This window comes from Seriola lalandi, unplaced genomic scaffold (genome assembly GCF_002814215.2).
Source record: "Seriola lalandi dorsalis isolate HSWRI2012SDOR001 ecotype SW California unplaced genomic scaffold, Sedor1 jcf7180002054680, whole genome shotgun sequence".
NCBI lineage: Eukaryota > Metazoa > Chordata > Actinopteri > Carangiformes > Carangidae > Seriola > Seriola lalandi.
In genome coordinates, this window is record NW_019525233.1 from 1,754,499 (window position 1) to 1,768,550 (window position 14,052).

The 14,052-nt window shown below is 38.7% G+C and overlaps 1 protein-coding gene across 2 annotated transcripts in view; it reads left to right on the forward strand.

Annotated features, from left to right (window-relative positions):
- Positions 1 to 1,436: 1,436 nt before the first annotated feature.
- Positions 1,437 to 14,052, forward strand: part of LOC111666829 (aryl hydrocarbon receptor-like) — a 25,491-nt gene continuing 12,875 nt past the window's right edge. For both annotated transcript variants that reach the window (XR_002761609.2, XM_023422336.2), the window contains exons 1-2: positions 1,437 to 1,944; positions 6,204 to 6,382. Coding sequence is in view for 1 of the 2 variants with exons in the window: in XM_023422336.2 (XP_023278104.1) it covers positions 1,886 to 1,944; positions 6,204 to 6,382 (238 nt within the window). In the remaining variant the exon portion in view is untranslated. The remainder of the gene's footprint in view (positions 1,945 to 6,203; positions 6,383 to 14,052) is intronic.

Consider the following 14,052-nt stretch of genomic DNA (forward strand, 5'->3'; position numbering starts at 1 on the left):
TCATCATCATCATCATCACAGTGTACCCTGCTTTCATTCCCTCACTCTGCAACATGAATGTTTACTGTTGCCCTGCCAACGTGTGCCAGTTTAGTAGTTAACGTTAGCTTCGTCTGTATATTAACAATGAACAATACAATTTCAATATGTAATTTCTTAACAAAACAAGTATCAACACCAACGGCTCATAGCATGCGTGCTCTTACTTTGAAAAGCGGAAATGGGGTCATCTGCAGGCAATCGCGTGTTTTTCCCCAAAAGTGGCCGCTTCACAAAAACAAAATTAATTCACAAATTTCTATTTGAAAGTTGTAAATGTGAGGAAGATATTCACAAATGTTTTTCATTTATTTGTAAATTCATTGAAAGTATTCACAGATGTGCGTGTGCATGAATGCTTCGCTAGCGAGCTTCATGGATGTAACCTACACTAAGGCTTATATGGGACTGGCTTGGGGCTTGTAAACCGTGGATTTATATCAGTGACTAACAAGCTTTCAAATGAACGTGGAATATTTATTTCTGAAATAAGGTGGATTAACATCAGTACATTTAAATTGTAATTGTAAACTGTAAAATATTTCATAACTACACTATAAAAATGCTCCCAGGTGCTATTTTTCCGCATGGATGAGCTTTACTTCTGATACCTTAAAGGAATAATTCAGCCTTTTATACACTTGTTCTTTCTTCAGTGAGAAGATTGATATACTTTCCCGTAAAATATGAAACTACACCCAGTTAGCTTAGCTTGGCAGAAAGACTGGAAACAGGTGGGAACAGCTCAATCATTGACACATTTAATTGTCTCTAATATGCAAAGTAATACCACTAGCATTACAGCTGTGAAATAAAAAAGTAGGCACAATATTTCTGAAATGTAGAGTACAAGTGCTAAAGAGCGGGAATGGAACTAATAACCTCTGTACTGGGTAGAATATCTCAAAAAACATATTAAAGGAATAAATGTACAAGCCATTTTCCTTTACTTTAGGTGCCTTAAGTACATAATTTTGCTTATTTTTTTCATTTTTATTTTACATTTTATTTTTTTACAGTGTGGTATTACTATAGTAAGTATGTATATAGAGGGTTTGAACGGTATGAATGAATGCTTCCTCCACCACTGTCTGTTGTTTATTCATCCCAACCTGCGATAACTGTCGCCTCCACTAGGTGGCGGTAAAGTGTTTGCATAACATCTTAACATTTTTCAGGTAGACAGGTAAAACATGGGAAACAGTGAGTGAGCTGCTGCCACTTCATGTCAACATTTTTACAGCTGGACAAGAAAAGGAAACGATGCGTCGAGCCTCTTGTCTCTGAATTATAACCGACAGCAGACTCACATGTGCAGTGTGTGTGTGTGTGTGTGTGTGTGTGTGTGTGTGTGTGTGTGTGTGTGTGTGTGTGTGTGTTTTACAGCGGAGGACAAGGAAGATAAACAAAGGCAAAGGTTTACACCAATAATAAACCCTGAGACAGAGGTGCCCTCATGTTACAATGCACTGGATTGGCTGAGGCGGGAGAAGAAGCAGGCCGAGGACTGGTTTGTGGTGTGAGAGCTGCACGACTTCCCCTTGGAAAGTTTACCACTTTTTTAAATGACTCTTTGACCGACAGAGAGGCTGCAAAATGCTGCTTCACCTCACACATTTGGATTATTCCTCGCCTGGGTTTGGAGTGAACTGGCTTCACAGTTAAAGAACCTGGAAATCCTGCAGCAGCGACACAAGACAACAACAAGAAGAAGAAAACTCTGGGCGTGTCTTATCCGGAGGTTTTACAAATATAAAACTTTTAAATGCTGGTTTGAACTTTTTCGTTTAGTCTGTCTGAAGTGAAAGGACAGAAAGAGAAAGTTGGCTGAAACCTCAGCGCCACCATGCAGGGGAACGGTGGAGTGTACGCGGTGAAGAGGAGGAGGAAGCCCGTTCAGAAAAAGTAAGATTTAATGTTTTAAATGTTTTTTTTTTTATTATTATTTCTCTGCAGGCAAAGAAATAATCAGTTGTACTGATGTAGCCCAACAGGCCTGAGCTGCGAGGGCGGGGTTATTGCTTGTCTCTGTCACTCAATCAATCATCACAGTATTAATCATCGTGTAATTATAATAATTATTAGAGATATTACCAAACCGTTCACACGCACCAACAACAAGAGTCAAGTAGGCTGCTGCCGCCGCTGCTGTTGTTTTTTTTAAGCTTAACTTGTGTGATGTGTGATTTCCGCACAGGGGACAGGTAGGTAGTTTACCTGCAGCGACGCAAAGGTAGTGACGTCAGGAGTAGATGAGGTGAGTCGGGCAGGTGATGGTGGCTGTGGAAAGAAAGTTAAGAACATTTACTCAAGTACTGCTCATCAGTACAGTTTTCACTTGTACTTGTACTGCACTTATTTCCATTTAAGAAATATATTATGAGGTATTATTGTAGATTAAGCTTCTCTGCAATATATAAAATAATTAAAATCACCACATGCAACATTGAAGTGATGTATACTTAAGGCATCCAATAATTATTACCAAGTAATATACATTATTATGAAATGGGCCCTTCTGGTACTTCAAGTTGTACTTTTACTTTGGATGCGTAACTTTTACTTGTAACAGAGTATTTCTGCACTGTGGCGTTGCTACGGTTACTTAATTTAAAGATCTGAGTCCATCTTCCACTACTGATGGAGTCTGTAGAGTTTATTATTATGACTGTGTAAGGTAACAGGCAACAAAAACAACCAGCGGTGGAGGAAGTAAGTCAGAATATACTGTACCTTTTACTTCACTACATTTATTTGACACCTTTTGTGAGGTAGTTCTAGACTTAGACAGAAAAATAGCACAAAAAAAAGCTGTTTTCAGCCTCTCAAATATGAAGATTTGCTGCTTTTCTCAGATTAATATATTAAACTGAACATCTTTTGGAGTGTTGGTCATCATCTTGGACTTTAATGAACAAAATTAATAAAAATAAAAAATAAAGATGACATTATCCAAATAATTCAAATGATCCATCCAAGAGTTTTTGCATTTTAAACAAATTTCCTGCAAATTTAACAGCCTGCAGCTTTTTCACTTGCACTTTTCCGTGACTGAACACCTGTCGATTTAAGGCTGGACTGTGCAGAGGAAGTCGGAACCGTGCAACAGTGTCTCCTTGTACAGGGATTATTGGGAATGTTATCTGAAGACACACATTCCTGGGAACTGTGCTGGGATTTTGAACCCTATTACAAAAGCAAAACTTTGCAGATTGCTCAGAAATCTCAGCCACTGCTCTGAAAGCACTTCAACAAGCTGCTTTACTCTTTGACCGATAAACTCTGATAAAGTCTTCCTCTTCATGTCTTACACCACACGTCATCTTGACATTGTATGAAAGAGCAGTTTGCCACGTTACCATCACGGACACATAATCTGCACATGTAACCTGACTCAGATGAGACTGGCAGTTCTGGCTCCAGTGCCAAGTCAAACTTTTTTGTTCACCACAGTGAGGGCGCTCATCAATGGCCGAAGGTTTGACTCTGCTCCAAAGGCTGTGACAAAGGCTTCCCAGCATGCCTTTCTACATGTCTGTTTTATCTAAAATCATTACAGCTATTTGTCGGATGATTTTTATGGGATATTTTCAAAAACTTGGATTGGTCAGACAACACAACATGGGTTCGAGGGAGATGATCCAAAAGTAGATTCACCACAGTGACTTGTAGGTTCTATGTCCAGTTCTGAAGAATTGAAAGATACTGATCACATAATCAATTAATTGCTTTTACCTAAAAGTTTCCCAAGGTGGCATCTTCATGTGTGACCAACAGTCCAAGGATCTTCACGTTTATACGAACATGTATGAAGCAAAGAGTTGGCATTTAGCTTTAAAAAACAAATAAAATTATTACTAGATTTTTAAAACAGTTGCATTAATTGTCTGTTGATCTACTTATCGATTCATCAGCTAATCATTTCAATTTACTTTCATGGAAGACGAAGAAAAACAAAAAAACTTTAGAAACTAAAACCAGTGAACTTTTGTCTAAAACTAATGAAACTGATTAATTAATTATCAAAATATTGGCAGATTAATGCAGCACTGTCAAAAGCTGCTTACTCCTATCATTTGTTATGGATACACTGACTTGATTATCTTACTCCCCTCAGGGCATTTTGCTGTTACAGTTTCCCAAATACAGTCTTTGGCTGTGTTTGTTACATCCAGAGACGACTTCTACATTTTAGAAATGAAACTAGGGAATTTGTGGGTCAAGTGTTGTGATCCCACGACAGGAGAGTAATTCTCATGTTTTACTCTGTTTCCTCTTGTCCTCCTCTCCGGTCGTGTTTCATCTCCTTCATTCCTGCCTGCTTTGTTCCCTCCTCTTCCCTCCATCTCTTGTCTCAGATCTGTCTGTTCTGTCAGGCAGGGCTGGCACACATGCCCCGACACGTTGGAGAGGAATTACTGTTGTGGTAATTTGTAGTAGTGGAAGATCAACAGACGCACGCTGTCTGAAGAATTATGATGTAACTAACTGTATTTAGGCTGATTTGTGTGTTCAACTCCAAATATCTTCATTTTTTTTTTTGGTTCAGACTGAAACATCTCAACAACCACTGGATGGTTTGCCATGAAATTACACACAGACGTTCATGCCCCCCAGAGGATGAATCCATATATCTTTGGTGATCCCCTGACTTTTCCTTTAGTTACACAGTGAGGATGACATCTGTGGTTGTGAGTGAAATACCACAACAACTGTTGAATGGATTGCCATGACACATGGTGCACACAGTCATGCAAAATGTACTTAAAGTAACAAAAGTAGTTGAGTTTAAGTAGTGTACTTGAGTAAATGTTCTTAGCTTCTTTCCACCAAGTGCTAATAATCAAATATTATTGATTAATCTGCTGATTATTTTCTGTGTTAATCATTTGGAATAAAGTATTATAAACGAAAGGAGACGTCTATCATGTGAAAAGTAAAGTAAAATATCAAATTTTTACATGTGAAAACCTGGAACCAGCTGTTGCTAGAAAAAATCACTAGAACAATTAAATGAAAGAGGGGAATAGTGAAACTAAGTGACCAGGGCCCAAACATAGAGAGGCCCCTAAAAGTTTGTTTTTATCTGCAACTTTTACATTTGACATTATTAGTATTATTAATGAACAGGATCGTGTGGAGTAGGATGGACAGAAATAGACTCCAGAGGCATCGTTTGATTTGAAATTTGCAACACTAAAATCAAGCTGGATGTTTTATTGTATATTGTACGTATTGTGCATTATGATACTGTTTTAATGTTCAATGTCTCTTAAGCAATGACTTAAAATATGATGTGTTTACTGTTGTGTTTTGATGGGTTTTACTATTGTATACAACCATTACTGATGCCAATAAACCCTCAGCAACATCTGAATAGTTTTACAAGTTTTTAATAAATAACAACTGAGTTATAAGTTAGCATTACTTTCTGTATTAAGACCAGTCAGCCAGTTGGATAGTTATAGTTATAGTAGGTTCTAATCCTGTGATTCCAATTTTAATACTATTTTATTATGCTACTTGCGGTGCAACAGACCAGCACTTGTTAGTAAGTAGCTGATTTTAATTCTGCAAATTTGACATATGAAATCTTAATCTGTTGAGCAGACTAAAATGATTTTCCACCTTTGTCTTAAGCCCAAATTATAACGAAGACCTAAAGAATTGCGATAGAAATATAATGTTGTAAAATGTTAGTTAAACACTGTGTCAATGGATATGTTGAAAAGGGGAAGGGGCCCCCGCTGAGGCTGCATACTGTATGTGCGGAGCCCAGATTTTTGTGCCACGCCGCTGGCTCTTCCAGTCTTGTAATAATAAAAGTATGTACCACACTCTCAGCCTGTGCTGCATCTTAAAACCAGGAAGTTGAATCTTGGTTTGATGTGGTTTCTTGGGGACATCGTGTCTTAGAAATTCAATGCTGGAATTTTTCTGTTTTAATGAACAGTAACAGTCAGTATGTCGGTATGACACACGAGTCTCCTACATCCCCCGCATGTGCTTCATGAGCTTGTTACAGGATGTGAAAAATGCACCTCGAACCCAAAACACCCACTTAAACCCTAGATGGAAATTCCACTGTGTTCTGCAGGATGTCAAGCAGGGCGAGCGTGTTTTAGCAGGCTGAACGTGTCCTTCCGTCTCGTGTCTTGTTTTAGTCTGAAGCCTCCGCCGGTGAAGACCAATCCGTCCAAACGCCACCGGGACCGTCTGAATATAGAGCTGGACCGTCTGACCAGCCTGCTGCCTTTCTCTGAGGAGGTCAGAGGTCGCCTGGACAAGCTGTCGGTGCTCCGGCTCAGTGTGGGATACCTCAAGGTTCAGAGTTACTTCCACGGTCAGTGACCCATACACACACACACACACACACACACACACACACACACGTATATGTGGTAACTCAAGTGTGCAAACATGCTGCTCCAGACATTTCTGTGGCTGAGCTCCGGGTGTCAGAGCGGGAACTTGACACTGTGAATAATGAATAGTGTCCCTGCTGGGAGGGAAACAGGAGAGTGAGCCACGGGGCAGATGGAGTCTGAAGGCAGAGCGACATGAGACAGGCAGACTGGAACAGTAGGTCCTTATTCTGACGCTGATCAAACACACACTCAGTTATAGGTGGAGCTCGGCCGCCTCTGTGCAGGTAAAGTTGTTTGCTAAAAGTCTGGGCATCCCTGAGAAAACGACATGTTCTGTTGACTTTTCAAGTGGAAAAAAATGACAACCTCTGAAGCAAACTTTCTCCAAATGTAAATCCACACACTCCATATTGATCGATATAATTATCAATATATATGCTTAAAGGTCCTATATTTTACTTTTTTCCAGTGTTTGAGTGTTGATCCATAAGAGAAACCATCTCAATGTAGTTTTACCTCTCCTCTCTCAGGAGCTCTAGTAACAACAGGTTGGTGAGCCAATCAGAAGAGAGGAGGCTCTGAGCCTCTCTTCTGATTGGATGACTGTTTTCTGAACAGATTTGCTCTTAAGTAAAACGTATGAACGATTTAAGAGCAAATTTTTTCTTTGTACTTCGAATTTACTTTGAATTTTCTCACTCAGCTGACCTGCGGCTGCGGTGTAATACAGTGCACGCTGTAGGTGTTAGTTCAGAGGTTAGAAGAAGAGAAAAATGACAGGAGGATAAATTCTTCTAACCTTCATGATCTCAACCATCTTTCTGCAAACATGTCATTTATCAAACATGAAAGCTGCAGGAGTCGTTTAGAAACTCAGTAGAATTGGGATCTGCAGCACAAACAGCTGTTGCTCCAACATTTTTTTTTCCACCTAAAAATGCCACTGCAGGTCGTCCCATCTCTACCATCCATCCCATATGATGTGATGAACATGGCATACGCCCAAACTGAGATAACCCATCAATATGACATCACTCAGGTTATTTCGTCAGACTTCACAAAGATACGTTGTCCCTCAAGCCAACACAAAACGCCTCCACTGGGTGTTGACTAACATAAACCAACATATCGGCTCGATTTTAACAAAGTGACAGGAAACCGGTGCCGTCCTGGTCTGGCTGCAGATTTTATGCCAGACTCCTGGAAGCTTTTCCTGCCTCTGTGGCTCTGCTATCGGCCGGCTGATCACTGCTGTTGATGGAGAAGAAGGGGGCTGCAGAGGGAGGAGGGAGAGAAGCTCTGAAGCACAGTGGCACGACATGAGGGCTCCTGACGAGGCTGAGCAGATAGGACTGTTTGTGAATGGAAACATTTGAACAACGAACGCACATTTACCGACTGTTTATTTTACACATCAGCTAAAGGCTGACCAGAGATCGTCCAAAAAAAATACAGTTACGTTTAAGAAATTTAAAAAGAGAGAGTGAGTTGATCTATAACATGTGAGAAGGATGACTCTGTGATAAAGAAGTACTAGAGAAAATGAAGACGTCAAGCTGGTTGAGGGCCAATCAGATGAAGACTGTATCTACACCTGCTGTCGTACATCGCACTGTGAACACGTTATCTGTTCTCGACTTTGATGTTCGTCCAGAGCAACACTGACGTTGTCTTATTTAATGTTACGTAACTCGACCTTTCACCCATGAAACAAGCAGAGAGTCTTCATATGATGTTCCTGAATTTTTCAAGTCCATCTATACACATATCTAGCAGTTATTAAATTATGATGACATAGGTTGGAAGTATTGTGGCCAGGCCCAAGGGCTGAAGTAGGGCCTTACTTTAAATTTATTTTGTATGTTTAAAAATCAAAACCAGACTAGAGGGTTGTCAGTTCATTTCAACCACACTCACTGTCAAAACACACTTCACAGCAAACTACAAGCAAACAATTAAAAATGAAGGGGATGACTGTAATCAAAACAAGCAGATAAAATCTCATATAAAGCATGTGAGTCAAATCAATACACGCAGCACTGTGATGAAATAGAATAGATAGAAAACAATAGAAAAAAAAGTAGAAATGCTTTGAAATTGTTAATGATGATCAGTAATTAATGATTTAATTCAGTTTACAATGACATAAAACAGAAAAGAAACATACATACAGTTGAGATGCTTGAACCTGAGAATGAATGACTTTGACTTTTATTTAATTTTCTAGCGATCGATTAATCAATTCATCTTTGCAGCTCTGTTTTTGTTTTTATTTTTTATTGATAGTTAATCAAACATATATTTGTTCTAATCTAATAATTTTAAATCAATAGTCGTCCTCATCTTTATTTTGTATTTTGACGAAAGAAAAATCGGTTTCTATTCCAAATATTTTCATTATGTATTTATTGATCTCTTAGCCAATAAAAAAAAAAATATTAAAGAATAAGCCCAGAAAATATGAAACCTTTTTTTAACTACAGTGGTTCCAGGATTTATTTTGTACTTCAGAACCCCTTTGTAAAAATTTCCATTTTGGAATCACAAACTATGAGATTATGTTTTTCCAACAGAACTCTCTCCAACACTGGAGCTTTAGTTTTAATTTCAGTCAATTAAAAAACAGAAACTGTAAAAACTTGTTCAGACTGTCCCAGTTTCTTCTGGTAATTGTCCATGAGTGCAAACTAATGGATCCTGGTGACAGATTTACTGAAGGACCTGGAAGACTGTTGTAATCATTACATTAGTGGTCATTTGAGTTTGTTATTAGCTTGATTACGCTCCAGTTTCCATTATTTCTTATCCACCTGCTGGAAGTCACAGACCTCTTTTCCTTCCTTTGGGCTTTGAAATAAAGAGGCGATACTAAATGTTCTTGACCCAGATTTGGTTGCGCGAGGCAAAAGCTATTGTGTGTGTGTGTGTTTCCTTGTGAGCCGGTGATCCATAAAGAGTGTGTCCGCCCTACTTCAGTGTATTTCTACAATGTAAGACAGCATAACCGAGCGTTCAGACTATTAAGATGGCTTTATTTCCTGATTGTGGTAGACATAATAATGTAATGATTCCATAACTAAGGGGTGGAAGCAAAAATGCCTCTACAACCCAACAGACTAAAGCACATTATGCCTGTAATGAATACTACTTCTGTTAAACTTATAAAGTTTGATTTCTAACTCGAATTTAACAACATTATTCCCTCTCTTTTATCTCCGTTTTTGGTCTCCACCACTTCCTGATTGAAATTTTTAGCTCTTTAGCTGCTAAATGCTCCACTATGTTCACCAGCTGGTGTCAAACTGTGTCTGTCTACTGTTTGGCACTGAGCATGAAGTGGACAGTGGCTTTCCAAAGCTTTTATTCTGAAAATGACATGTAGAGGAAGGAGCAAAGAGATGAAGAAAAATGGATTGACTGGACCGAATTTCAACCTATTAAGTGAGTAAAAACAACAAATATAACCATCAACCATTCCGCTAGAGGAAAAGTCAGGGAATAATCAAAGTGAGTAGGATCTATACTCTGGAAACCATGAACATCTGTACAGAATTTCATGGAAATCCATCCAGTGGTTGTTGAGATATTTTGGACCAAAATGGAGGCCCGACTGACCACCATCCCTAGTCTTGCTAAAAAAGCTGTTTTTACAGGATGAAAGTGTCGCACTTTTCATTGTTTTTAGAGAAAAGGCCTCTCTGTGAATCTCTCCTACTTCTTCCCACAGCAGCTTCCTCTGATTGTGGAGGATGTTTGTTCAGGGCTGAATAATGGAACTGATGTTTCAGCCGTACACAACAAAGCCTTAAAAATAACACAAGACTTTGATACAGTCTTCACACAATCATTGATGTCTTTTTTTTAAATTAATAATTGAAGTGTGTTTGGATGCTTTGAATATGATTTTACATGAAGAAGAAGGAACGAAACCAGGGAGGGGCTGTTGTACGATGTTCCTTGTTTTGGTTCAAGTGTGTAAAATGAAAACAAATCTCTCGTTTGACTCTGAAACGCCCCCCAGTTTACAGTCAGACATTATGTGTCACCTGGAGATATCAATAAACAAAGGAATATCAAACAGTTCTCAATGTAGGTTTGTAATCAGAAGTGTAAAATGTACTTAAAATTGGAAATAGGCATTTAAAAGAAACATTAGTTCTTATTCAGACAAATTATATTTCAGGTTTCTTTCTCTCTCAAGGTCGCTGCAAAAACTGCTCAGATGAAGTTCATCCTCTGAGGGGCATGAATGAATGATTATTTTGGTAATCTAGCCCTTAGATGTGGATAATCCAAACGTACAAGGTGGAATTTTTATTTGATTTGGCTTGATAACATTAGGAATCACCCCCTTGGCACATGGATCTATTAAGAGAACCGGACACCTTTTAATAAATAGAACACACAGGCATCATACAGATATTTTTAGATTCAGTGCGTGACTTACATAACTCTTAGAGGACACCATTATCGCTGGTGTCCATCACAAATTAACTTCCATAAATCCACTTAGTAATCATAGAAAAACGACCTTTCTTGTAACTTCAGAACTTGCCTGAGAATCATCACGTTTCATCCAGTGATAGCTGTCCATACAAGCATGGGTTCAAAGCACACAGGAATTGCTATCGGCTAATTTGGCATAGCTTTAATGATGCCCATTTGCCAAATCGTGAACAACTCTAGCCTAAAAAGAGAAATCGTTATGAGCTAATCTCAGCAGCTGCTGCCTGTAGCTCTAATCAATCTTTTAATTTAATTTTCAGCATAAAGTGAAGAAGTGCAATTCCCCAAACTCTTCCTTTAACCGTAACTGCAACCAAGGATGTCTATTCTTATTTCTTCTGTGCACCTGAGTGTGTAGATTGTTTTTGTCTGGCTGTGTGTGTGTGTGTGTGTGTGTGTGTGTGTGTGTGTGTGTGTGCGTGCGTGCGTGCGTGCGTGCGTGCGTGCGTGCGTGCGTGCGTGCGTGCGTGCGTGCGTGCGTGCGTGTGAATGAGTAATGCTCTGTTTTTGGAGTAGAGGTTGACATCATCCCTGCAGACGCTCCTGCATGAGGGCCTGTGTTGTCACAGAGACTTAAGCACAAACAGGAACAAAGCCCATTGTCTGCAGTGATGGAAAGTAACTTACATTCACTCAAGTACTGCGTCACTTAAGTACAATTTTGAGGTACTTTTACTTGAGTATTTCAAAACTTTGTAAAGCTGCTCCTACACAACAAAAAAGGGAAATATTGTACTTTTACTTCTTACTTTTCAGATTCAAATTATTGATACAAAATCAACAAATAAGTTATGATGTGTTATAATAGAAAAAGCTACCCAGCAGTATATCATTTGTGGTGCAATATGAACCTTATTAAAAGTAAGCTTTTATTCAAGTTTGAAGAAATCTGGTTTGTTAACAGAAGTGTGTGCTTATATCTGTTATATGCATTACATCTTTAGCTGCACAGTTAAGAGCTGGTATTCAGGAGTAAAACTGACTGTCTGAGCTGTGGAAAGTGAGTTTTCGTTTCCAACAAAATCCTGAAATATTCCAGTGTTCAGTTGAGCATCAAGTGGAACTCCTATTTAATTTTGATGTGTTGAAGTTTGGATGATTTCACTCGTATTTATTTATAATTTCTCTGCTTGATATATGTTCTTGTCAGTGATTTGTGAATTCAGTGATGATCTTTAAGTTGATGGTGTCCTAAGCCCATGCAGACTGGGCATAGTTGTATACCTGACACAAAAATAAAAATGTAATTAATTAAATCATATAAAGTAGCTGAAATTAGCCCTGCATTTACCAACTGGAACATTAGAGTGATGTTCACATGAGTGGATCAATAATTATAATGCACTTATATAATATACTGTATATTATTCCAAAATGGGCCATTCTGCATAATTTGGACTTTTACACTTGGTACTTAAGTAAATTTATGAATGCAGGACTTTAGCTTTTTTTCACTGTGGTGATCGGAGTACTTCCTCCACCACTGACTTCATGTGTGCACACACAAACTGAAGCAGTGTCAACAAACTCTTCAGGACAGATCATGACTCGTCTGTTGTTTCCTGCTCTGAATGAGTCCCAGGTGATGCTGCTGCTGCTGCTGCATCACCAGGTGTGGGGGTTACCATGGTGAACCTTTGTCACCAAGGCAACAGAGTCTGAACTGCTCAGGATGTCTGACACCACGAGGGGCAGGTTTGTCTCGTTTTGCAGGCAAGCTGATTGTTCACGTCTGCTTCCTGTGTTTGTCGATAACGAGGGGTGAGCGAGGTCGCGGCGAGGTCATTGCCGTCGTTAACTCGGCCTCCAGCTGCATTTTCCAGCAAGATAAATCTGTGTCTGCTCTGCTGAGTCATAAACAGAGCAGAGATACTGTGGCCTGGATACAGCAGATCGCCTTTTGCTTCATTTGGACGCATTTTAATAGTATTTCAAGAAGCTGAAAATCAAAGCTGATACACATAAAGGAATTAAAAGGCAATTTCTCTTAACCTTATATTTTAGGTGATGAGTTTCAGTTTTGATTTTGTACTTTTACTACTTAAGTAGTGTAGTTAACATATGACAGCTGCAGTTCTTATGAAGATCTTATAAAATATGATGCTTTGTTAAAGATTAAAGTACCTAACAGTATATATAAGTAGAGCTGAAACATTAGGTGGATTGATTAATTAGTTGATTGACAGAAAATTAACTGGTAATGTCATTTCATTCCAGCTTTTTTGCTGCTTTTTCCTTGTAATGACTTAAAGGAGCTATTTGTAAGTTTTGCTATTGCTTCATAGCTAACATTAGCATTAGCAGCTGTTTATTCACCAGTCTAGAAGAAAAAATAGCAAGTTCATTATCAAACTTCATTCCTTAGCTCACCAAGAGCTGTCTCTGGCTGTGGAAAGCAACAATAATGTTAACTTTAATCTTTTCATCTACTGAAGTTAGCACGCTAGCTAGCTAGTCACTTTCCAATAGTGACTCACTGTAGCCTCCAATCTCCCCTTTAGATTTACTGCTGCTTGGAGGATGTATTTTAACCTCTTGTATTATAAAGAAAGTGGTCTCCACTGGCAGATAAAACTTACAAATAGCCCTTTTAATTAAGTATCTTTTCCCTTAATAACTTATTTAACAGTAACAGTATCTAACATTTTCAATGCAGAACTTGTACTTGTAATGGAGTACTTTAACATTGTTGTATTAGCACTTCTACTCTTGTAAGGATCTGAAAACTTCCTCCTCCACTGTGAGTGTTAAATCAGAAAATGCTTCTTTTTGACCCTGCAGAGAGACAGTTAAGATGTCAGCTCAACAAATGTGTGTGTGTGTGTGTGTGTGTGTGTGTGTGTGTATGTATATACATATGTATATATGTATATTTATGTGCGGTTTAGTGTACTCTGAGTATATTTGCACTGTAACTACCCTTCGGGGCCCCTCACTGAGACCACACACCTCGGAGCTAACAACAGATGGTTGATGCCACGTCGGTGCTGACAGAAGACACTTACACTGAACATCCATCTCAACAGGACAGACTTCAAAACTTAAGTAGTTTCAAATAAGAAAAAAACATCCTTCTTATCTCTGGAGCAATCTAGAAATTAGTGTCAACATGAAGATTGTTTTAGTATTTTTTTTTTTT